The sequence below is a fragment of the Gordionus sp. m RMFG-2023 genome, chromosome 5 (genome assembly GCF_954871325.1).
Source record: "Gordionus sp. m RMFG-2023 chromosome 5, tfGorSpeb1-WG-v2, whole genome shotgun sequence".
NCBI lineage: Eukaryota > Metazoa > Nematomorpha > Gordioida > Chordodea > Parachordodidae > Gordionus > Gordionus sp. m RMFG-2023.
The window spans coordinates 4,195,075-4,221,587 of NC_088779.1; the positions used below are offsets into that span (position 1 = coordinate 4,195,075).

The 26,513-nt window shown below is 26.1% G+C and overlaps 1 protein-coding gene across 2 annotated transcripts; it reads left to right on the forward strand.

Moving 5' to 3' along the window:
* Positions 1-1,419: 1,419 nt before the first annotated feature.
* On the forward strand, positions 1,420-25,346 carry LOC135930570 (ruvB-like 2). Of its 2 annotated transcripts, none has more exons than XM_065467400.1 (17): positions 1,420-1,547; positions 1,621-1,693; positions 1,739-1,790; positions 1,843-1,898; positions 1,943-2,011; positions 7,161-7,233; positions 10,093-10,222; positions 12,356-12,422; positions 13,165-13,271; positions 13,526-13,619; positions 14,124-14,247; positions 19,257-19,351; positions 21,493-21,611; positions 22,312-22,431; positions 23,757-23,886; positions 24,446-24,571; positions 25,158-25,346. In XM_065467400.1, exons 2-17 carry the CDS (start codon positions 1,685-1,687, stop codon positions 25,221-25,223), a joined length of 1,437 nt encoding a protein of 478 aa, XP_065323472.1. In that variant the 5' UTR covers positions 1,420-1,547; positions 1,621-1,684; the 3' UTR covers positions 25,224-25,346. The 2 variants fall into 2 exon arrangements, with proteins under 2 accessions (XP_065323472.1, XP_065323473.1); XM_065467401.1 differs by having other exon boundaries at positions 1,424-1,547; positions 1,665-1,693.
* The last annotated feature ends 1,167 nt before the right edge of the window (positions 25,347-26,513 follow it).

Here is a 26,513-nt window from a genome sequence, read left to right on the forward strand (position 1 = left end):
TATTATTAAAAAAAACTCATTAGGACCCGTTTTTAATGAGTTTTATTATAATTTCCTTTATTATATAGAATACTAAACTTTTTTTGAATAGAAGGCCGGTAACTTTATTATAAAAATTATATAGAAAAATATATATGAATTATATATTGAGTATAATACTCAAAATCCAGAAATAAATTTGCACTTGGTTTATCATATATTATATAATTATTAATTTAACTTCCTCAAAAAATTTTAAACTTTGGAAAAAATAAAAACATAATCTATTCCATTTATTGAAGAAAATTGTCATAAAATAATAATTTATTAAAAACAACTTGACTGATTACTACCTTTGACGATAACTAAGATCATTTAAATAATATAATACAAAAAATTTTAAGATTTTATCTTGAATAAAATAATAATAATATAATATTATTCTACGAAATATGCCATTTAAAGTATAAAAAGATAATATAAGTCATAAAATAATCATGAAGAATATAAAATATACTAAAAAATATTATTGCAGCTGGTTTATTTTATATTAAAATTTTTGTTTCTTAATCCTATGTATTTTTAATTATTGTACAAATAATTATGTGGTCGAGAGCTTGAATCTATCGTGTGTTTAGTTTTTATTTATAAATGTATATATTCTTTTTTCCTTTATGGGAATTCGCACTGACTTTTCTTTTTATATTAAAAAAAGAAATAAAAAATTAAATAAAATTTATCAATAAGAGTAGCGTAATACTCGGAGATACTCTTATGCAAACGTTATATTCTAAAAAAATTATTAATAAATTATATTTCAGGGCTATCAATAATTTTATACCTTTTTTACAGAAAATATTAGTTATTATATGAGTTATATGTATCCCATCCTCTTTGATAGATGCCCAACTATCCCAACTCGTTTCTTTGAGTTTAGTTGAGTAGCGTCACTAGAGAGAGGGGCAAGGGCTCAGCTCAGGTCCCTTAAAAAATATGAAAAGCCCACTTAAAATGAATTTTTTTTCTATATACCAAATGTAATTTTGTAAATGTTAGCTAAAATTAAAAAAAATTTTTGAGCACCCTGAGATTATAAAAAACTTGCGACGCCCTAATTTGTTTATCAAATTCTAATTTTCAAAATGAATATCTTGGTTAGTGATAGAGATAAGCAAATTTTGAATCCTAATAACATTGCATTTCATTTACAATTACTAATACATTATATAAATAATCTTATTTTGAAGGTATTGTTGAACGGCTTGTTTTGAGCCGATTTTAAAAACGACTAATTCAATATTTTCGCCAGAAAAATATTGCATAAACCTCAAGATTTCTATAATATATGTCTACGCTTTTGTTCCTTATATGAGTAAAATCTTCAGGCTTGGGAAATATATTTCTGGATGAAGTAATCAGTTAGCTGTTTTTAAAAATCGGCTCAAAATGGACCGTTTAACAAAACTGGTAGAGATATGAACGATATGTATGTACAGAGACGCACAAATGATGCTTAACTGAGGCTCCAAACTTGGGAAGATTTGGGCTATAAATTAGAAAGATATTAGGTATTCAATATATATTAAGGAATTAATTAATAAAAGTGATCGTTTTTTCACCTTATCATCATTATCCAAATAGACCAGTCAGTGTTTAGAACAAATTTTAATTTATATTCATACCAGCATACATTCAAAAATTTCAAATGGATTTGGTAACAAATATTTTGCATTATATCATATCATACAATTAATCATAGGATATTACTAAAATTCCAGAAATAAGAGAAATTACTAAAATTGAAAGAATTGGTATGTACTTTTATATTAATTTAAAATATAGTACATTGTAATATTTATTAAGGAGCTCACTCACATGTTCAAGGGTTAGGATTAGATAAAAATCTTCATGCTCAACCAGTTTTTATAAAATATATTGATATTATACGATTCATATATATTAGAATGCTCAAGGAATGGTAGGACAAATAAAGGCTAGACGAAGTGCTGGAATTATTTTAGAAATGATAAAAGTAATATTATATTATATTAGACCTACAGGGAGGTAAATAGCATTTTATGATATTTGCCCCAGTGGTTAGATAGCATTTATAACAATAAAATTATAATTGCCCCCCCCCCCTGATGATAATATTTGCCTCATCATTGGGTAAATAATAACTTTTAATAACGATAAAATTATATTTACCTACGGCATGGATTTTTTAAAAATCTGATGTATAGATAATCTAAAGAAAACCCTTAAATTTTTTATTATATGAAAGATATGTTATCACAGAGAGATTTAATAAGTTTTTTAAAAATTTTGAAATTTAAAAAATTCCTTTTCATTGTTCATTTTATTAGAAGCATACCCATATATTTATTGCTAGGTTGTAGTCCAATATATTGAGGCTATATCTAATAATATCAAATATAAAATTTTATATTTTTTTTTATTTGATAAAAAAACAACAAACAAATAAATGCATTCGTTTTGAAACAGTTAAACTAAATATTATAAACGTTTATATAAATTTTATAAAATAGAAGATAAATATTACAAACGTTAATATAAAAAATGTTAAATAAAAGCGAAATATTAATATTATAAATGTTGTCATTTTCTACAAAATCTTTTTCTGCCAATGGAAATGATACAAGTAAAAACAAATATCACATAGAATAGAACAGCTTTCTAATTTCATTTGACAATCTTTGTACTGCCATATATCAGTCTATATCATTTTCATAAGACTCTTAATGCACCAATATGCCACATTAGTAATGTAGGGAGCAATTAAACACACATCAACATTATTTAAGCACTGTATATCAATTGTAGGAGGCAAATGGACCACCTTTTTAAAAATATCATCCTTAATATATACTTTTTTTTAAAGAGTTGGTTTTGATAAATTTTTTTAATATCCATAATGTTTGCTCATCTTTCAGCAGTGCTGAAAATGCTTTTATGTCTTCTGAAAATAAATTTATAAGAATGTTGTAATAATATAAAAATATAACATCCAAAATGTGTTTTGTTTCAGATTGGATATTCTTTTCTAAAATAAAATAAAGTAAAAATTATAGTGTAAAATATTTTAATAAAAACCTGTCTTTATTTTATCCGTGATTATAAAATTAATTTCTGACAATCTGATATAAGGGGATCTGATAGCAAAAGGGTTATAGTAAATATAAATATTTTATAAAAAAATGTAATGCCTTTTTTTATGTCATCATCCAGGTTTATGATTCCAAAACACTATTATCAGTGATAGGTATATCAAAATTATTATTTATGCTTATTTTTTTTTTCAAAGGTTTTTCTTTCATGATTAAAATTATGAGATTACATATTTCAATAATATATATTTATTCCACCCTTTTTTGTTATACCTATTACAAATAGGTCTGCTTTTCTTGGTCTGCCTTGTCTCTTAAATCTAGATATTAATCTAAGTTTTTTAATTTTATTATTTAAAAAAATAAATAAAAATATATATTTGATAAAAAGATATTAATACAAAGACCAGTATCCTGCATAGTTGTAAACTATGACATTTAAATATTCTCTTTTTTCGTCAGGGTCTGAAGAAAAAAATAAAAATTCATTATTTAAAATATAATTAACCAATAATACGAGAAGTTGGGGTTGTTGACATATCAATTATATTGTTCTCCATTTTTGTCAATCGTAAATAATACAAGAAGTTGGGGATATTGATATATCATTTTTATTGTTCTCCATTGTTCTTTTGTCAATCATATCAAGGTCTAAAGAAAATATATAAATAAATATAAAATATATAATACTTTCTAATGTTGAAAAAACTTGATTATGAAAATCCTGGCCTGAAAAGAAATAATAATTTTATAGAAATCATATATTAAATTGACTACCAATGGGAGAAATAGAAGTGCATGGCACAAAAACACTATCATGTTCCACATAATTTGGATCATCATGAACAATAACATCAACATCTTGAAAATATTTGAAATATGGATAAAATATAAAACTACTTTGCAGAACTGGAGATATCATATTGCCCATGTTTGCTTTTATTTCTATATCTATCATTGATTATTTTAAATATATATTGAAAATTAATTATATACCATTAGTTTGTAGAGATCATGATCCATCAACCTTCTCTCTCATTTGCATATGACTTCCATTATTTTTATCATGTTCTGATCAATTAAAAAATAAATTTATTAAATTTACATTTGATACCCATGGGCGAATGAGTCTCTGTGGTTTTTATCTATTGGTGTAACTGTGAACATTTTTCCAACCGCATGATATTTATTCATTTTGATAATTTGTTCAAAGTGATCCTGAGGTAGATGTGAAGCATAATTCTTAATTTTTCATATTTTTCTCTCTGTGTTAGTTTGCGATTTGAAATAGGTGGTGCCAAATTTGTAATTGTAATATCTGTATGAGACACAAGTGGAGTTCAAAATAATTTGACATAGAATAAGCTCAGGTTCATCTTGAATTACATAATCAGGGGCAATATTTATCCAAGTTATATCCAGATTGTAGTAACAATATATGTCGGCATGGTAAAAGCATTGTAGAAATGTATCCACATGAACACTTTTCCAAGGACTTTATAATAAATCCCCGAATCGTTTAAATCTATATCTGTAAATATATCACAAGAAAGGGTTGGTATATTTATCAAATTACTAAGGTCAAGCTCTTTTAGTATTTTTTAAAAGCATTTGTAGTTAAAAGATCACGGTATTTGTATTCTGCTGATAAAGAGTTATATGGAAATGTTGAAACCCTTTTATTATTCATTATATTTTTATATTCCCTTTCAAAAGACATAGAGTTAATTATTGCTGATATATCCTTATAAAAAGTTTTTTGGTTGAAAATTTTGTTACAACCATTTTAAATTTTTGGTTAATCGACTCTGTACGATTATTAGTTGAATTAAAAAAATGAGGAGCAGATGATCTGTAGCCTAACCCACTCATTTTTGATTGGGTGCCAATTGGTATTATAATATTTAATAACATCGGGTAGATTTAAATGAACTAATTGTGAATATAAGTTATTATATTGATTATAAGATTTAGCATATACAAGGTTTTGTAAAATGCCTAAAACTGTTATAACTTCGTCATTGGTTATATTTCGTTTAGATGTTGTGATTTCTCTTTTAAAAGTTCTCATGACATGGAATATACATATATGAATTTCGGCTCTTGAGAAACTTTCATAAAGAGCATGCCTATCAGCAAAGTCTTTGTCTCCAATAATTACTTTAACATTATTAATATCATTATATTTTGCTAAAATATTACACATATTTTTTACACTAAAATAGGTTTCCCCCTTGACAAGCTATTAAGCCACAGTTTACACATTGCCATATCCATTATATGAAAAAGAATAATTTTTAAACATAGTTATTCATAAATCAGACTTACTAAAGGAATCATATAGCAGTGCATTTATTGCTCAATATAAATATAGTTGAGTTTATTATATAAGTAAATATGGACTGAAAAATAATCCCAGTCTAGAGGTATAAGAACCACATCAAGTCTTCGCAAGGAATGTACTTTTATGTTCTCAGTCTTTTTTCAGCTTGATATACTAATTGAGTGTTCTTTAGATATAGTCACATTTGTGAAAGATCATAAAAACCATGATTAAAGTTAGAAATATATATTTGTTTTTTAACTAATATATGATTTATACAATCAAGACAAGAAAATATTTCAGATGCTCCCCAAACAAGAAGGCTATCTCCAATTAAAAAAAATTATTGAGCAGGCTATCAGTTTTAAAGCATGTACTTAATTCAGGTCAGATGCTGACTTTGAGAGACATTCATAATATTTCTGCAAAGTTAAACAATCCATCAATAATATATTACTTGATGTAATAAATCAACTTAGGGATGATAATGGAGCTTGATATACTAGAAAATCATAATGAATTAAAGGGCATATAATTTAAAAATGCTAGCATGTTCCATCATCTTAAATATTATCCTGAGGTGATATTCATTGATGCAACCTACAAATTAAACAATCTATATATGCCACTTTTTATTTTAGTTAGGGGGAAACATATTTTTGTGTAAAAAATATGTGCAATATTTTAGCTAAATACGATGATATTAATCATGAAGTATTGGAGATGAAGACTTTGCTGATAGGCAAGCTCTTTATGAAAGTTTTTCAAGAGCTGACATCCATATACGCATATTTTATGTCATGAGAACATTTAAGAGAGAAATTACAACATCTAAACGAAAGATAATAACCAATAACGAAGTAATAACAGTTTTAGGTATTCTACAAAACCTTGTAATATGCTCAATCCGACGATCAATATAATAACCTTTATTCACAATTAGTCCATTTAAATTTACCCGATGTTATTAAATATTATAATACCAATTGGCACCCAATCAAAAATGAGTGGGTTACTGGCTACAGATCATCTGCTCCTCATTTTTTTAATTCAACTAATAATCGTACGGAGTCAATTAACCAAAAATTTAAAATGGTTGTAACAAAATTTTTCAACCTTAAAGGCCTTCTATAAAAATATATCAGCCATAATTAACTCTATGTCTTTCGAGTCAGAATATAAAGATATCATGAATAATGAAAGCGTTTCGACATTTCCATATAACTCGTTATCAGCAGAATACAAATATCGGGATCTTTTAACAACATATGGTTTAAAAAAAAATACTCAAAGAGCTTGACCTTAGCAATTTGATAAATATATCAGTCCTTTCTAGTGATATATTTTCAGATATTGATTTAAACTATTCGGCGATTCATTATATAATATCCTTGGAAAAGTTTTCACGTGGATACATTTCTACAATGCTTTTACCATATCGGATCAGATCGGTTTTTAAAAATAAGATCGGTCCGATCTGACATTTTTCTATAACGCTAAATATCGGTTCCGATGCCGATCCGATATTAAATATCGGCACAGCACTTGATATTTATTTGCTTCTCATTATTTTTCAGCTCCTAATCATTTGAAGCAGTTTACAATAAACATAGCCATAACAAAATTACTTCTTTCTTTTTTTTAAAATAAATCCGGGTCTGATTTAATAATTTGACCTAACCGTAAATTGTGCATTAAAAAATTCTTTCGATATTTTATATTTGATTTAGGAAGGAAAATTATCTGGAAGGGCTATATTGATATCGGGTCAACCGAGCACTGGCAAAACTGCCATCGCAATGGGTAATATAAAACTTATTATCTCGATGACATAATATAATATTCATCTGACTAACTTTTCTTAAACTTTTTAGCTATAAATATCATATAATTATACTTCATTACACATAATTGTTAAATATAGGTTCTAATAATTATTGATAATTTATAATAATATAATAAAATTTTAGGAATATATATATATATAGTGTTGCTTAATCGGCTAATTTTAGCCGACTATAGAACGGCTTAGCCGAGATTTTAGGTGAAAAAATCGGCTAAAATAAATTTGTCAAAAATTCTGCATCGATGCCTAGCATTAATTACTATTTATTTATTTTATTTATTTAATAACAAATAAACATGATATGATTTAATATTTTTTATTTATATTGTTTTATTTTGAAATGAAAATAAATTTATTTGGATATTTTTTTAATAAAAAAAATAATATAATTTATTAGTGATTTTCACAATCTTCTTTGTAAATACATCTTTTATTGAGGAATTATATTGTAAATTTTATTAGATAAAAAAACAATCTTTTAGGTGAAATCTTTTATAATTTTTTTTATCAATTTTGTAAAATTATCTATTTTTTTATTTTAAATGAGATGTTTTTTTTAAAAATAATTTTTAAAAAATTTTTATATTAAACTTTTTTGATGTTATTTTATATGATCTTTTTAAGGATAATATTTTAATGTGACAATTGTCATAATCATTTTTTTTAAAGTTTTTTGAATTTTGATAAATATATGTTAAAATAAGTATCGATAACATATTTAAATAAAATTTAGAGAAGATGTACCGTAGAAAAGTGACAATTATCATAATCGTTATTTTTAAAGTTTGTTTTTTTTGACGTAGATTAAAATAAGTATTGATAATATGTTTAAATAAAAATTTAGTGAAGATGTACCATAGAAAATTGACAATTGTAATAATCATATTTTTTAAAGTTTTTTTAATTTTTTTGACGTAAATAGGCTAAAATAAGTATTGATAACATGTTAAAATACAATTTAGTGAAGATGTAACGTAGAAAAGTGACAATTGTCATAATCGTTATTTTTAAAGTTTTTTGAATTTTTTTGACGAAAATATGTTTAAATAAGTATTGATAACATGTTTAAATTAAATTTAGTTAAGATGTACCGTAGAAAAGTGACTATTGTCATAATCGTTATTTTTATACTTTTTTTAATTTTTTTGACGAAAATATATTAAAATAAGTATTGATAACATGTTTAAATAAAATTTAGTGAAGATGTACCATGGATAAGTGACAATTGTCATAATCGTAGTTATAAAAGTTTTTTGATTTTTTTTGACGTAAATAGGCTAAAATAAGTATTGATAACATTAACATAAAACAACATTAAAAAAATCCAGGACGGGTCGGCCATGAATATATAAAGTACGGACTAAAAATCCTGGCCAGACCTAATTTTTTTTTAGAAAAAAGAAGCTGGGACGAAATTTTTATATTTTAAAAATTAGGGTCATGCGAATAACACCTCTACTGCTATCTCATAGATTAATTATTTACAAAAACCACATTTAAAAAATTCATAAACAACTCTTAATATGAATAAAAATCACCTTAAAAAATATTTAATAAAAAAAATTTATTAATATTTACATCAAATTTTATGAAAAAATAGAAAAAAAAATGTCGAGTTAATAATTAATTATTTATCAATCAAATTATCTTTAGCTTAAAAAAAGTATTTTAATTTCTTAACCTATAAAATTAATTATAGCATAATTTTAACCCATTTGCTTCAAAAAACTTAAAAATAACGATTATGACAATTTTCACTTTTATATGGTACATTTTCATGAAATTTTAATTTGACAATTTTACAATCTATATTTTAACATATTTTCGTCAATAAAATTCAAAAAACTTTAAAATCTACGATTATGACAATTGTCATTTATCTATGATACATCTTCACTAAATTTTTATTTAAACATGTTATCAATACTTATTTTAGCCCATTTACGTCAAAAAAATTCAAAAAACTTCAAAAACTACGATTATGACAATTGTCACTTATCTTTGGTACATCTTCACTAAATTTTATTTAAACATGTTATCAATACTTATATAATCTATTTTAGTCAAAAAAAATCGAAAAATTTTAAAAATAACGATTATGACAATTGTCACTTTTCCATGGTACATCTTCACTAAATTTTATTTAAATATGTTATCAATACTTATTTTAACATATATTCGTCAAAAAAATTCAAAAAACTTTAAAAATAACTTATGACAATTGTCACATTAAAATATTATCCTTAAAAAGATCATATAAAATAACATCAAAAAAGTATAATATAATTATTTTTAAAATTTTTTTTAAAAAACACCTCATTTAATAAAAAAAATAGATAATTTTACAAAATTGATAAAAAATATTATAAAAGATTTCACCTAAAAGATTTTTTTTTTATCTAATAAATTACAATATAATTCCTCAATAAAAGATGTATTTACAAAAAAGATTGTGAAAATTACTAATAAATTATATTAAAAAGAATATTACATTTTTACAATAGCAGCATATTATATTTTTTATTAAAAAAACATCAAATAAATATATTTATTTTCATTTCAAAATATAAGAATATAAATATAAAATATTTACATTAAATATAAATAAAATTAATTGTATTACTAAAATAAATAAATAATAATTAATGCTAGGCATCGATGCAGAATTTTTGACTAATTTATTTTAGCCAATTTTTAGGCTTATCACATTTTTAGGCTTAGCCTTATTAGGCTTAGGCTTAGCAACACTATATATATATACATTGAAGAATAGAGTATAGAAATTCTGCTTTACATGGATATTTATATATATATAGGAATATCCAAAGCGCTTGGTTCCGACACCCCTTTCACCAATATATCTGCGAGTGAAGTATATTCTCTAGATATGAATAAAACTGAGGCCCTGACTCAAGTCATAAGGAAGTCTATAGGAGTTCGCATCAAGTTTTAATTATTTATTATTCGATGTTTAATCAATATCATATTTAAATGTTTTTACTTATAGCTATATAGTGAAACTTTTATTAAAAAAAAAGTCATTTAAAACAAAGGTGTGGAACCTCACTATTTTAATATGTGCGCTTATATTCTTAAGTTCATTTTTATAATAAGAAATACAGTTTATAAATGAATCAGATATCATCTCAATTTGTATTTACAATTCCTACAAGTTGTTTAAAATCTAAATTTAATTACGTATTGTAAATTTTATATGAAATATAATAATATATTGAAAAAATATAAATAATTTATTTGCCTGGTTAATTGGTCCATGGATAAAATAAATGCAGCTGGATCTGCAAATTTTTGGTATGATATTTTGTTGACTTAAATATGCAATTTTTTTAGTAGGTTTCTTAATAATTTCTTATAAATTTTGTTTCCTTATTTTTTTTAATGAAAAAATGAATCGCTTTTTCCCAGGTTTTGTAGGACGGTTTTAACTAGGGTTGTAGCGATATTTTTTGATATTAATTTGGAGATTGGCACAAGATTAACAGATACTTTTTTTTAAATGTAATAGATCCACGAAAATCGTTAATTTTAATCAGTAGTCTAAACTTAAAAAAATATAACTCTCGTTCACGATAAATTGATAAGCAAGATACCTGTGGTGATCATTTTTTAAGACAAATTTTTATTTTCAATTATTTTTATTTTTCTTTCTTTATTTTATTTCAGACCAAAAATATTTATATTATCTTTTTTACAATTTCGGAAAAAAACATCAAAAAAAACTATATATATAAAATTATAATATCAAAAATCTATATCAAAATCGCGAGCGAAACTATATATAAAATCATCATAAAAATCAATAATATCAAATCGATATATATATTTTTTCTTTACACTTTAATCAATAACCAAATTTTAACACAAAAATCAATACATTTTCATATCATATTACAACAATACCATATTGTTATTTTGCTAAAATATAGTATCGAATGCATCTCACATTATTTTTCCATAGACGGACATGAAGTAAAAATGGTTCCAATTTCTGAATGTTTTTTTTAAAATAAACTTAACAGTTCCTAAAAATTTTTTTAAAAAAAATGATAGGATGGATCAGACTCTTAGATTTTATTATTTTTACAAAAGTTTGCATTACTGTTAAATTAAAGTTCTTAGACTGCTTACTATCTTGTCTTAATTTTAGTTCTTAAAAGTTCTGATATAGAGATGCACATTTTCTAGAAAAATTTTAGGAGAGTAAACTTTAACTCTCTAGAATTAAAGTTCCTAGACTGCCTGCAAATCGTCTTATTTTTGTTCTCAAAGTTCTGATACAGAGCTGCATATTTGCTGGAAGATTTTTTTTTGGGGAAATTCTCAAACAGTATTTATAACCTACTTTTACGTAAAATTCTAATTCTTTTCTGTAAAAAAAAATTTCATTCATGATGAAACCCCAATTTAAAAAAAAAATTATTTTTTTCAAACTCTGGTTCTGAATTTAAAAAAAAAAAATTTGCTTCGACGTCCATTTTTTTTTTTTTAGAAATAATATATTTTGTAAAATAGGCTTTTTTTTATACTTATTTCCTATTCAATTATTAATTTTAAATTTTTTTCATTTATACTAGAGGTCTGCAATAGGCGGTTTTTTTAAACCCGAGCCCACCCATGGTTTTTTATTTTATTTTACCCACCCATGCCCATTTATCTAAAAGCTTTGTTTAACCGGACCCGTCTAATGTTTAAAAATTATTTTAACGTTTGCGATTTGGCTCTTTATTTTATTTTAATATATCTTAAATCAACCTATAAAATATGCAATATTATGAAATTTTTTTTTAAAAAAAAAAACGATTTTTTTAAATAAATAAAAAGAAGGCCTGTACCCAAGTTTGACCGAAAAAGCCCGCCCATAGTTTTTAATAAATTTAACCCGCACCATTGCAAACATTTAATTCAGACATCTATTTAGAGTTTTTAAAATAAAATAAAAAAATTAGACGGCGCATGCCCCTTATGGTTTAAAATAAATAACTTTGATTATGATGCACGCACCTCTGTTTTTTTTTAACCAATCAAATTTGTGCTTTTTATTTTATCCATTATAAATAGGGAAGAAGCTGACGTGATCGAAGGAGAAGTGGTCGAGATTCAAATAGATCGCCCTGCACATTCTCCAGTAAAAATTATATATATATAAGAATTGAAATATTCTTATTTTACTAAATACGTGGTAATACTTAGAACAAATGAAGCGTATATATATATATATATACTACTAGATTGACGATTCCTTAATTAAAAGTGTTCATAGATAGGTGTCAGGCTGTAGCGCCATTTTGTGGTTTGCGCCTCGACTAATTGTCTTTATTTATATTTAAATTTATTGTTATACGAATACACCTTAATGCATTTAATCGGCGCGCGAACCATAAAATGGCGCTACAGCTGGATCTTAAGTGTAATATATGCATCATCGATAGAGATAAATGGTTTTATAAATAAAAGAAAAAATTTGAAGAAAATGTAGTATTTGTTCAAATAACTCGATTTCGCCGATTTTTGAAAATGTCTAATTTCAAGATATTAGCCCAAAGTAAATTACCACACCCAGGCTTGGAGATTTTGCCCACAGCTGATCGGTAAGGCTCGTACATCTTGGCTAAATTTCGGGGCTTTGGTAGATAATAATATTTTGGCTAAGATATTGAAAACACTAAAATTCGCGATACATAATTTGCCTAGGCATTTCGTGAGACTATTTAAATTAATATACACTAGATTTTCGGTTCGGTCATCAGTGAATCGAAAGATATTTCCCATGACAGGCTGACATTGCTTACTGGTGAATAAATATGATGTTTTTTTTACTCTACCTTTTCATTTATATATATATATATATTTAAAAAAATTAAAATAAGGCTCAAAAAGTAGGCAAAATAACGATGAAAACAACGGATATGGAAACCTTATACGACCTAGGCCCTAAAATGATAGAAGCCATGATCAAGGAAAAGATTCAGGCAGGGTATAATTAATTTTAAATATAAAAATATTAAAAGAAGGGATAATGTTTATAGAGAGCAACAAATACCGATGAATAATTTTTTAATATCTTATGCCAACATTCTCATTGACTCATGCCCCTCTCCTTAAAATAGATATAATTGGTCAATTTGTATATGATTGACATCTAGCCATCGAAATCCCACTCTTTCTACTTTAGTTTATGTTTATTTCATAATAAATTTTAAATATTATACACCCCTCGCGATTTATAAGCGACGTGATTAGCATCGATAAAAGTTCTGGAAAAATTCATAAATTGGGTCGAGCTATCAACCGTACCCGCGATTACGACGCCATGTCTCCAAATGTAATAAAATATTGTATACGAATTTCTAATTAGTGTAAGGAATTAGGAAGGGAAGGGTGGGATGAAAATGTTACTTTATAGGTGTTGTAGTTTTGTAGTTTTGTTATATATTTATATATATAATGATATATATGAAATGTCAATCATAAGTGATCTTTGGGGGAGTTGGGTTTTTGTTATAGTCAGATGGTCTTTGGTTCAAGAGTTTATACTTGAATATATGTTTATATTATGATTATGATTGTAAGATTAATATAATTAATGGGAATAAAGTTAATTTTTATATGATGCATATATTTGTTTGTATATTTTAGAGTGTGTGTTAGTGTTAGATGTTTAAGAGTAGGGATAAAAAGAAGTGAAATAACATGTTTTTCTTTGTTGTTTTTTATTTCGTTATTTTTAAAAAAACATGTTTTTTTACGTACCCGAGTAACGCGAGGGATAGATAGAATGTTTTTTTAAAGAAATGATGATAATATAAATGACCATCACCATATTTAGATCAAATTTGTTCGTTGCCCCGAAGGCGAAATACAAAAAAAGAAAGAAATCAGCCATACTGTTTCTCTGCACGACATAGACGTTATCAATAGTCGGACTCAAGGCTTTCTAGCCCTTTTTTCTGGTATGAATAAAAAAATATAATAATTTATATATCATCGCACGAGAATTAGATTATTCTATATCCACTTTTTTTGTCAAACATGGTTTCTTTAAATCAATAATTTATATAATTTATACCATTCTATTAATTTTTTAGTCACTTTTCAATTTGTTTTATTAGTATCTGAATAAGTTTAATTAATTTATTCCAAGAAAAAAATAATAATCATAATAATTTCTTATATTTACGTTCTCTAAAGAAAAATGTATTTTTGATTGACATGTTAAAAAAATATGAAATTATATCAACAATCGGCAACAATAACTCAAATTACATCCGATAGTAAAAGGCAATCCTATTTGGAAAACAATAGTTTAATTTTTTAAAAATTGCTCTCCCGTAATATATTGAAAAAAAAAGGTGGAGATAGAATATTATAATTTTCAGGCGAACGATATATTATAAATGTAGTCAAAACGGCTCGTTGTAAAGCCCATATCAAGTCTTTTACCCCAGAAATATAGCGCGAGCCTGAAGATTTTGTTCGCAGAAGTTACAGAGGACTAGACATATTTTAGCCAAATCTCGTAGTTTGAGCACTATTTTTTCTAGCTAAGATATTGAGTTAGCCCTTTTTTAATAATAGGCTCAAAAACGCTTATCACATTTTAAAGACGTAGGGGGTTGATTGGCCCTGGCATTATTCAGCCGGGGTTATCTGGAACAATTCACCCCCCCCCCCCTACCGAGTTACGAAATGATCTTCGGCCTGAGCACTGTCACAGCCCGGTGGTAATTTTTTTAAGATTTGGACAGGCCTCGCTGACCAGTTTTTTTTTAAAATTCATTTTATAATTGCGATATTAACTCAGGCTTAAAAAAGAAAATGAGTAGGAAGAAAATATAACGTTAATTGTTTTTTATAGTTCGGGCCACAGGCAGGGCCTATATTTTTATTGATGATGTTGACTAAGTTGCATTAGCGTACGCAGCGGGGGGAGCAGGAGGAAAAATCTACCCCCCCCCCCCCCAAATGCAGATGCCGGATATATTTTTCGAAAATATTATTTATTGTTTATATTAAGTTGTATTTTATAATATTCATTTTAAGTATATATTTAATTACATTTATTTATCACATTCATTTACTAAGTTGTTTTATCAATTAATTTCGATTTCAAGTTTTTCTTGGCGTAATATTTGTCTATTTTCTAGTCAAATAATAATTATGGACGTAAGAATTTTTTTTAAACATATTGATGATGATGAAAAACCTAGTCATCTTACAAAAAAGTAAAAAAGTACAAATAATTTTATAACATTTCATAATTAGCTTAGAAGTAAGACATAAGCTTCTTAAAAAGGTAATAAAGATACCTAAGATTAATATTTTATTTAATAATCGATTTATATTCCACCCCTCAAATTTCACGCAAACTTTATGTGCTAATTGAAAGTTAATATTTCAAAACAGCTATTTTACTAGATGGTTGGGGCTAGAATTCTCTATCCGAGACAATGGAGCTCATTGCAAGTTATGAATCCTGTTAGTTAAGTCAACAAGTACAAAGATGCTGGATAAATCTTTGTCAATAAAACAAATTTATCACAAACGTGGTGAACCCATTATTTCTTTAAATTAATTGTGGGGATATGATTCCCATTTTATCACATACTGACAAAAATATGATTAAAATAGCAAAAGAAAATAGAGATCAAGCTAACTATTGAGGCTATACTATATTGTGGATTGCAGGGCCCAGAATTACATGGTCATTTGGATTCAGGAACCTTGAATTTCAATAATAATTATAATGAAGGTAATTTTCGTGGTCTTGTAAAATTTCAAGCATTAGGAGATTCTGTAAACAGAATTATTTCTAAACTCCTTGTCCAACAAGGAGAAAGACATTGCAAAAAGCTTGTCCAACGAGATGGAGTCTTAGCCATCAAAACAGCTTTTATAGAGTTAGAAGAGTTGATTATTATGCTCTTACTGAAAAATCACACCTGAAGGAGATATATCCTCAGAAGCAAGCATATCATTGGTTTCAATACTTACTTTTTTTTCTCATTATATATATTATACTACTATTTTATGTATTTTTAAAAACATAACATTGACTTGATTGAAACGATGAGAATAGCGGAGAGCATTTTATTAGAACTCAGGGAAATTAGGGCTAATGTTGTTGAATTTCATATTTTATATGTTATTTTCAAAAGCAGAGCTATATGAGATTAACTTTTGCTCCCTCGACTTGCAGCGAGGCAAGCTCATCGTCCTAACATTAATATAGGGTCAGTAGAAGAGTATTATAAAATAAATGTCTTTATCCCTCTCTTAGATACATTTATAACCCAAATAGAACGGGTTTTAATTCATCAGGCAGCACTTAGCAGTCTGCAGATATTACTTCCACAAAATCCTTACCAACCTTTTTCAGATAGTAATAGAAAAAAAATAAAATATTTATCAGATTTTTTTCATGAAGATGTTAAAGTATCTTATGATGCCTTATTAGCTGAATGCCAACTATAGTATATAAAAGATTAACTATGGTTAATATAGTCCCAAAAAATGCTATGGATGTTTTGCATCATTTCAAACATCTTTAAGATTATTTTCCCAATGTATTAAAATTATATATATTAGCAACACTTCACATTAGTACTGCAACTAATGAGAGAATATTCCCTTCTTTAAGAAGAATAAAAACATACCTAAGGAGTACAACTTCTGACAATATATTGAATGGTTTGGCCCTTTTGAATATTCATAGGTATTTTACACCAAGCACAGATGAGATAATTGAATAATAAACCCAATCTCAATGGAGATTGGATTTTACATATAAATTTATAATATGCTTCTTAATTATTTATGTGCGAATTAATATTTTAATTATATTTTTTCATGAATACTTTTTAAGTTATAACATAGAAAATACAATTATTCCTAAGAAACTTGTGTAATAATTTATATTTCCAACATCTAAATTTTTATACTTTATATATAAATTTTAAAGGCTCAAATTTAAATTTCTATTTTGGGTCATTTATTTTATAGTGATTTCTGATTTATATGCTGGTTATATTTACTTAACATTTTATAATTCACATTTATATTATAGTTTTTCATATGCCGCCGGTTATATCCGTTTAATATTTTTTTAATTCACATTTATTTTATAGTTTTCTATATTAGTTATTATTATTAGTCCTAAAAAAATTTATGCTTGATATTTTTAAATAACAATGATTTTATTTAAAAAATTTTAATCCTCCCCCCCCCCCCCACACCAAATTCCTGCGTACGCGCATGCTAGGTTGACAAGCATAGGTCCCGTCACAGGCTGGGCCTATATTTTTATTAAAGATGTTGATTGGGTTGACAGGTATAGTTCGGGTCACAGGCCGGGCCTATATTTTTATTGATGATGTTGACGGGCAAGCCCTGCAGACTCTATGGGCAAAATATATTCCAAAATAAATATTAAATTATACTTCAAAAAAAAGAGTATTTAATATAAAATACAAAATATCATTTTTAAAATATAAATACTAATGTTGTAATTGTGTATTTTTACATTATATATATATATAACTCTATGTAATATCCAATGTCAATCCTATGTAATATCCAATGTCAATCAAATAATGTTTAAATGTAGATTAGTAGATTTTAAATTTTAATTATATATAATATCTTACGACAAATTTATACGATATGCATGTAAGACATCAATCAGTCACTCACTATGTATTGGTGAGATGAAAGTTATGATCTAAAAACCAATCCCTTTATTTTAAATAAATCGTAGTTATTTTGACTGATACGTTAGTGTTGTTAAACGGTGCCATTTTTAAACATGGCGAACCCAATATTTTGGCCATAAATATTACTAGAGTTGTTAAAGGATCTAGATATAAAAATGTGGTATCTTATCTGTATCTAGATAGATTTTTGATTAAAATATCTGTATCTAGATATTATTTTAGACGATGTATCTGTATCTAGATCCATTTTAAAAGTATTTTTTAACAACTCTGAATATTACACAAGTCCGGAGATTTTGCTCATAGATGGAAGAAGGGTTTGGACATCTATTAACGAATTCCCAAGACTTGTATAACATTTTTTGACTAAAATATTGGATTAGCCTTTTAACAACACTGCTAATATGTATTAAAAAAAAATTCGTAAATGGTATTTAAATCATCGTACAATTTATTAAATTACAAACATCAGGGGAAGTACCTAATTATTGGAAAAAGTATGAAAGCACTCCATTTAATAGTTTCTTATGCCTTAAGTTGAGCACAGAATTGCACTATAATTTTATTTCGAAAAAGGAATATGAAAGCTTTTTCTAGATGGCTCTGCTAAAAAAAATCAAAATATCAAGGGAAGGGTAAGAAGAAAGATTAATCATAAAAAAATACTCGAAAGAACTGGAATCTTCTTCAAAAAATCGATTTCTTTAGTTTCGCTTTCAGTACGAACTTCGCTCATGTTAATAAAATTGCGCGATTTTTTTTAAAAAAAAACGGCATACCCTATATTTTCGATAAAAAAAAATATTAGGCAAGTCTCGAAATTTCGTTCACCTATGAGCGAATCTCCAGGCTTTCTCGATACTTTTTGCCTAAAAAAATGTGGTGCTAGCCATCTTTTAATAATAAAGCCGTTTAACAACACCACGCGAAACGAACAAGATCCCTTTTTTTTAAAAACTCATAACACAAAATCTAATATTTAGATAAATAAATTGTGAATTTCACACATTTATAATTATAAAATTGAATTTATTATATAAAAACTATTAAATGTATTTGTATCTACATTTAAGTATTTAAAATACTAAATACAATAAGGGATAGTGCCCAATCCTTTACTCCACAATATATGTGAGACTAAAAAAAATGATATATAGTATTCTTCAAGTTTGGAACGATACTACATGTTAAATATGGTATATATATTTTTATTATACATTATAATACACCTAATATAAAAAATGAATAAGGTGACACTGGTGAAATCAAATCCGAGATCCGGGATCAAATCGATGCCAAAGTCCTGGAATGGAAAGAAGAGGGGAAAGCGGAAATTATTTCTGGAGTATATATATATATTATATAAATAGTTAATAAAATAGGGGGGTGGGAAAAGGTTATGGCTTGGAATATGAAAAGGTTTTTTAAAAAACAGGGGGAAAATACTAAATAGAAAACACCCTAAAATATTGTTTTAACGAAATTTTTAACATTTTAAAAATCGAATTATAAAATTATTTTATCGAAAAATTTGCATATATTTTCTTAAGGATTGTAATGGTAAAATCTTTAAATAAAACAAAAAAAAATCACATTTGTTTTATTTTCTCCTAAAAACGGGTTTTTATGCCTAGTTATGGTAAAACCCTGGTTATTTTGGTCCCAAGCTCAATTTTATTTATTTTTAACATTATTCGAGACTTAAACCTGTCTTATCTATTCCATGACTAAACAATATTTTTTTATATTATTTAAACCCTTCCCAAAAAGGCCTCATTTTTATTAAATAAACCATAGACCCCACTCCAGATTTGGTCCTACTTGCCGGCTTTTATCTTATGCTGGGTTGATCAATATTTTAAAAAAATAAGCTGTATTCGAATATAAATACAAACACACTCGGAAAACGGGTATTTGGAAATAAATACGTTTTTTAAAAAAAAATGTATTTAAAATACAAATACTAAATTTTAAAGAATATATGACAAAAGTAATTTAAATAAGGAATACTTTTTTGAAAATAGATTTTTTTTTATATAGTTACTAGTAAATAATATATATTATTTTTTATTTTATAAAGAGTTTTATTAAATTTTCTGTTACCGCTCCAGATTGCTATTGCAAATCATACTGGTAGGAATCTTTATCATATTTCCTCCATTTTTTTAGAGATAATTCAATTTAAATGCAAGTGTTAACTTCCCTCGCATCTATTAATATAATATTAATTTCAAATTTACTTTAAAAATTTTTCCTAGGGGATACGAGCATTCCCAATTTTTTTTAGCGATTTAGAACTTGTCCCTAATTTCCTAAAGGTTAAATAATTTCGTAAATACTATATCATATCATAAAATGGGCAGTTATTTTTATTTAAAATTTATATCACACAGACTAGAATTATCATTATAAATAACAACATATAAAACAATTAATAGTGCCTTTATTTCGTTGATTTATGAAGAAAAATTAGAACTTTATAACATGGTTAAAACTTTGCTAAAACATATTATATATACATCATATCTTAATTAATGAAAAAAAAATACTCGATAAATCTCAAATCTGATTCCTATATTTTATATCATCTATTTCAATTTTTTTTTATATTTCAATCTTGATAAAAATAAGCTAAAAATTAAGCTTCCTTTGTTTGATTGAGCATTATTTCCGGCTAAGGACTTATCTCAAGAATTTATTATGCAATTTTCTTTTTAATCTCCAAATATATTCATAATAACAAGCTGAAACAAGAAAAATAAAAATAAATATTTAGAATTAGCTAAACTACATGGTTTCCCCCAATCATATTATCAACAAACGGACATTTTTTCCTCTTAATTTGAGTTGAACAGTTTTTTTTATTCTTTGAAGTCGAATAGCAAGCTTCCTTTGTTTGATGAGCATTATTTCCGGCTAAGGACTTATCTCAAGAATTTATTATGCAATTTTCTTTTTAATCTCCAAATATATTCATAGTAACAAGCTGAAACAAGAAAAATAAAATAAATATTTAGAATTATCTAAACTACATGGTTTCCTCCAATAATATTATCAACAAACGGACATTTTTTCCTCTTAATTTAAGTTGAACAGTTTTTTTTTATTCTTTGAAGTCGAATAGCTATTTGTCTGAAACCTTATAACTCATTTTTAGCGAGATTGGTAAGCTGAAGCCTTTTGAATTTCTCTCTTTAGCCCCGCTCTCATTTTTTGCTCTAATTGATTGGGATATGCCCCCCCCCCCTTCCAAAAAAAAGCGGTTCGACAAAACCTTTTAAATCCACGAAAAAAAATGAAAAAAAACATAAATTTTTCAGTATTTTTTGCAATAACTTAATTTATTTGTTGTATTAAAATACATGATTAATGGTGATTTAAATTTGTATTTCCGGATCCGTTAAAAATCTATACTCTAATATTGATGTTTTTCTTATTCCATTTTTATATAATGTAATTTTTTTTTAACATGAAAATGATAACAAGGTACTTTTCATAGACGAAGTCCATATGTTGGATATAGAATGTTTTTCTTTCTTGAACAGAGCTCTCGAGTCAGATCTTGCCCCGGTTATCATCATCGCTACCAACAGGGGAATCACCAAGTATATCATTAAATTTCCTTATTTATTATGTACGATCTACGTTTGTTAAAAATCCAAACTTTAACCGTAATTCTATCATTTTATTATATAAATTTCTACTAGAATCACCTTGATAGTTGACGTCTACCTCTTTGTCATTTATAATAGACTTTTTTGTCTAGGATTGACAGGATATATAATTAAATTTCTCAGGCCAGGAAATATATATTGTAATATTTCTGGCAAAAAAAACCATGAATGATTTTCAAATGTACTTAATATCTATAAAAATATTATTAAGAATCTCGAATCTTCATAGTTTATTATCTTAATTAATAAACAATATGGGTAATTCAATCTTTGGAAATCTTGGTTATTTTTTGGGAGTCGAAGAACAATAAATTATATTCATCCATTTATCAAAAAATATGCTTTGCAAATGGTACCTCAGCAGGTCTGGGGTGCAGTGTTGTTAAACTGCTTGTTTTTGAGCCGATTCATAAAAAGGGCTCACGATTTAGCCGTTTTTAAAAATCGGCTCAAAATGAGCCGTTTAACAACACTACTATTTAAAATATATATATTAAATTTATTTATACCAAATATAATACGTTTTTATTGCTAAAATAGGATGCATAAAACATATTTAAATGAAAATCGTTCATCATTCCATAACTTATATAATTATAATTCAAAGAAATATCTAATCATAACATATTAGAATAAGGGGAACCGATTACGAAAGCCCGCACGGAATACCTGTCGATCTGCTAGATAGACTCTTGATTATTCACACCCAACCTTACAGTGAGGAAGAAATCAAGGAAATATTAATTATAAGGTTACTTTTCTTTTTTTTAATTTAAAAAATAAATAAATATTATATACCTAATTGTTTTACCAGACTTAATAAAGATATTTTTTTTAAAAAATGAGTATTTGAAAATTTTTGAGCAAACGAAATCGAAATTTGAAGCCTAACCCATCTCATTTATAGTTGGCGCGAATTTGCGAGCCAAGTAAAGAAAATCTTCCACTACGAATTTGAGACTAAGTTAATTTCAAAATATGCCGTATTTTTTTTTGTGAATTTTATATTACTTGTCCGCCAGTTCGGGATAACTGTGAATGCAAAGATAACTCACAACAATATATTTTAGATTAAAATTCAAAATCTTTTGCGAGTTAGCATATTGACATTTTTGAGGGTGTAAAAAATTTTTCGCGATCAAATCTTTTTTTTTTGATGGTTTGATCATAATTCAAAAATATTTTTGATCGGATAATCTTTTTAATTATAAAACTTTTTAAATTTTTGTTCACGAAAAAAAAAAGTATATAATTATTTTAAAAAAATGTATGGACCATAATTTTGGTATGGTACACTTAACTAGCTGTAAATATGACAGATTGTCATAATTTTGATTCTTCATTTTTTATTTAATAAAAAAAAAGTTATAAAGAATTGATTATATTTTTAGTATGTTTTAATATAATTTCAAATGTATTAATAATTAAGGTACGATACTCATCTTAACATTTTTTTAAAATATAGTTTTGTTGGATAATATAGGCTAGAATAAATATTTTTGCGTCTATATAATTCCAATAATTATAACCAAATATGACCTTCAAATTTATTAAGGGGAAGGGTGGGGTCATTATTAAAAAACAATATCTTGTGTACTGTTAGTATATTTAAAAGAAATCGTTTAATTTATTTTATGAAAATTGATAGAATCAACCATTTGAGAAGTGATGGGTAAAGGAGGCCTATCTAACACCTCTAAAAAAAAATTTTTTAAGCAGCCCCCCCCCCCCCACCTCAAATATTAGCCTTTTGTAAAATTAATTTTATGAGTTTGCCATTAATTGAAAATTTTAGTTTTTTTACCACCCCCTAAATAAAATAACCAGTGGGAGCCTCTGGGATGAATATCGCTTAATTTAGATATTTTTATTTTACTCATTTTAATGTTTTTAAAACATGGGAAAAAAACGATTATGACAAATGTTACATTTGATAAAAAATTATTTATTTTTAAAGAAAATCTTCATTTGTTTATCGTGATTTTGTGAAACCCTGGTTTTTTTATATGACAATTATTTAAGTGGAGAAGCATTTTTATATGTTTATTTCTTTCTTTCCCATCTTCAAATTATAAGATGTAACGAAGAAGACGTAGCGATAGAGGACGATGCTATGATAATTCTAACTAGGATCGGCATGGAGACGTCACTCAGATACGCCATTCATTTAATCGCTACTTCTCATTTAGTTGCTCGTAAAAGAAAGGTAGGTTTTAGAGGGGGAAAAAAATTATTGTTATTAAAATAACTGGTCTTTTTTATAAAAAGTCATTTTTTGAAAAAGTGGTTATTGAGTTTGAAATGATTGTTTTAAAATCGACTTTAGAAAAAAAAAATTCCTGAATGAAATTATTCGTTAGTATCACGAATAATATATTGTTATTATTCGATTCGTATACAAATACGAATATTCGAGTCAATTTTATTTTTGAAAAAACCGATTCGGGTCGATTTTAAAAAACGGCCCGGTTAAGATTATAACTAAAATAACATTATGTAAGCCCAAAGACTTTGCTCATAACTGACAGAAATGCTTGGACATCTATTCGCCAAATCTCGATGCTTAACATAATATTAATTTATAGCTAAAATCTTAATCGGGCCATTTTGAGAAAGCTACCCAAGTCTGGCTTTTTAACTCTCTAATGATGAACATATTTAACAGATGTGAGATGAACAGCTATTAGAAGCCTTGTTATTTTTCTAGAGGGAAAAAAAAAATTAATTTTAAAACATTTGTAAAATATTCCTTTTTGTTTCCACAGGCCGACAAGGTAAACATAGAAGATATCAAGAGGGTTTACTCCTTATTCATAGACGAAGCCAGATCCACCCAATTTCTCAAAGAATACCAATCCGAATTTCTTTACAATGAAAGGAACGATATCCCGGTAAAATAATTTAATTAGTTATTCTATCAATTTGAAACTATTTAAATAATTTTTGATATTAAATCCAAATTGGTACTACGTATTTCTCGTTTAGTCTTTTTTTTTACTTTCTCTTTGTTGAACATTTTGAGTGAGAATATAAAAAAAACCCATTGAGATTTCGATATTTATGGTTAATATAAAAAAAATGATTCAGGGTTTTTAATCTTAATCACTAATTTTGACTCCAGATTGGTTTCAAATCGGGACAAACACAAAACAGATTCAGGAATTTTTTTTAAATCAAATTTCGTACAATTTAAATTTTTTTCCCCCATTCAAAGTTCGGTAAAAATTTAAATTAAGCAAGCACTATTTCGGCTGGTGTAAAATAAAAATGTATATAAACAGATATCAAATTTTAAATCGCAGGAAATATGTCATAATTAATAAATTATCAGGTTCATAGTTTCATTAAGCCTTAAGGCGTGCTCTAATTAAATTCAATCATGCTAAGAACGATTGAAATAAATGTTTATAAGAGTATATATTGTTTTATCCCTTAATTTTATAATGAGGAAACAACTTTTTAACAAAAACAATGTAGAAAGAAAACGGTGCTGGCGGCGACTCAACAACATATAAAAACGAAATAGAAATGGAATCTGCTTGAATATCTTCCTATTATAAACAATATATAAATTCATAATATGTAATAAATTTGTGTAAAATAAGGATATCCGAAAACAACCCTTGTACTATATAATAAATGAAATAAAATGTGTTTTTTATGGAGGGTAAAGCTGAAAATAAATTCCCAATAATATTTCTTAGGAAATAATTAACCAGAATTGATTTTCTCAAAACTTTTAAATATTTTATTTGGGAATTTTCGTGGACATATTTATAGGGAATTTTTTTCTCCTATTTTATTAATTTTTAATATCTTTAAAAATGGGGATATTTTAAATTATTTGCCAGAATTAAATCTTAGATTGAAGTATTTTGCGAACGAGTCGTAGACATTATTGTTTAATTTATCGTTTTATTAATATCAAGAAATTATTTTACAAAAAGAAAAATCAGATATATCTAAACTATAAAAAATTCAACATTATTTTAAACATAAAAAAGATTAATAAAGATTTTCAAAATTATTTTACAGGAAAAAATAAAGTATATCTAAACTATAAAAAATTCGTCCCTTTTATAGGGAAAATAAAAGGCGCAATTATAAATTAAAATTAAATTGGCGCAAAGTGAAAAAAAGAACGTTTTTGTGGAATCGAGTTGTGTTAGTTTTATCGTACATAATTGGGGATAAAACCTACCCCCCTAAACTTCCCGAAACTCAAAATATACCTTGGGATGCAGGGTGGTCTCCCGGACCCAACGGTCTAACTCATATTTTCGGATCACCTTACTGAGGACTTCTAAAGTAAGAAATCCAGTAAAGTGAGAGAAAACACACAAGCCATATGTGTTAATCTCACTGTGTTTAACTTAAAACAAAAATTACCAAAAAAAAGAAAAACATTTTTTAACTTTCATTTTATGGTACACAAAGGAGATGGATAAAAAAACTTTAATTAATTTTAACATAAACAAAAGAGGGGGATAAAAAAACTTTTACATCTTACACATAATAAAAGAGGGGGATAATAAAACTTTTTTATCTTTAACATAATAAAAGAGGGGGTTTAAAGAAAACCTTTTTTGATAAAAGGCAGAAATCATTAGAAAAGATTTTTGTCCTTTAAATTTAAATAATATTAAAATTAATCGTACGAGTTTCTAAAAAAATTATTATCTAGGTTAATGCCGCTTATACAAACATTCATAATAATAAAATGTTGCAATTAATTAAAACTCTTAAAGAAAATATGGTTAAAATTATAATAAATGTTTTTACTTAAAAAAAACAATCGATTTAAATTAAATTGATTTGCTTACCATCGTTATT

What these genes read in the sequence shown, in the direction of transcription:
- LOC135930570 (XM_065467400.1), top strand. An exon ending in AAGCGGAAATTATTTCTGGA is followed by an intron (nt 19,352 to 21,492) that starts GTATATATATAT and finishes AATGATAACAAG; the next exon opens with GTACTTTTCATAGACGAAGT. An exon ending in AAGGAAATATTAATTATAAG is followed by an intron (nt 22,432 to 23,756) that starts GTTACTTTTCTT and finishes TCAAATTATAAG; the next exon opens with ATGTAACGAAGAAGACGTAG.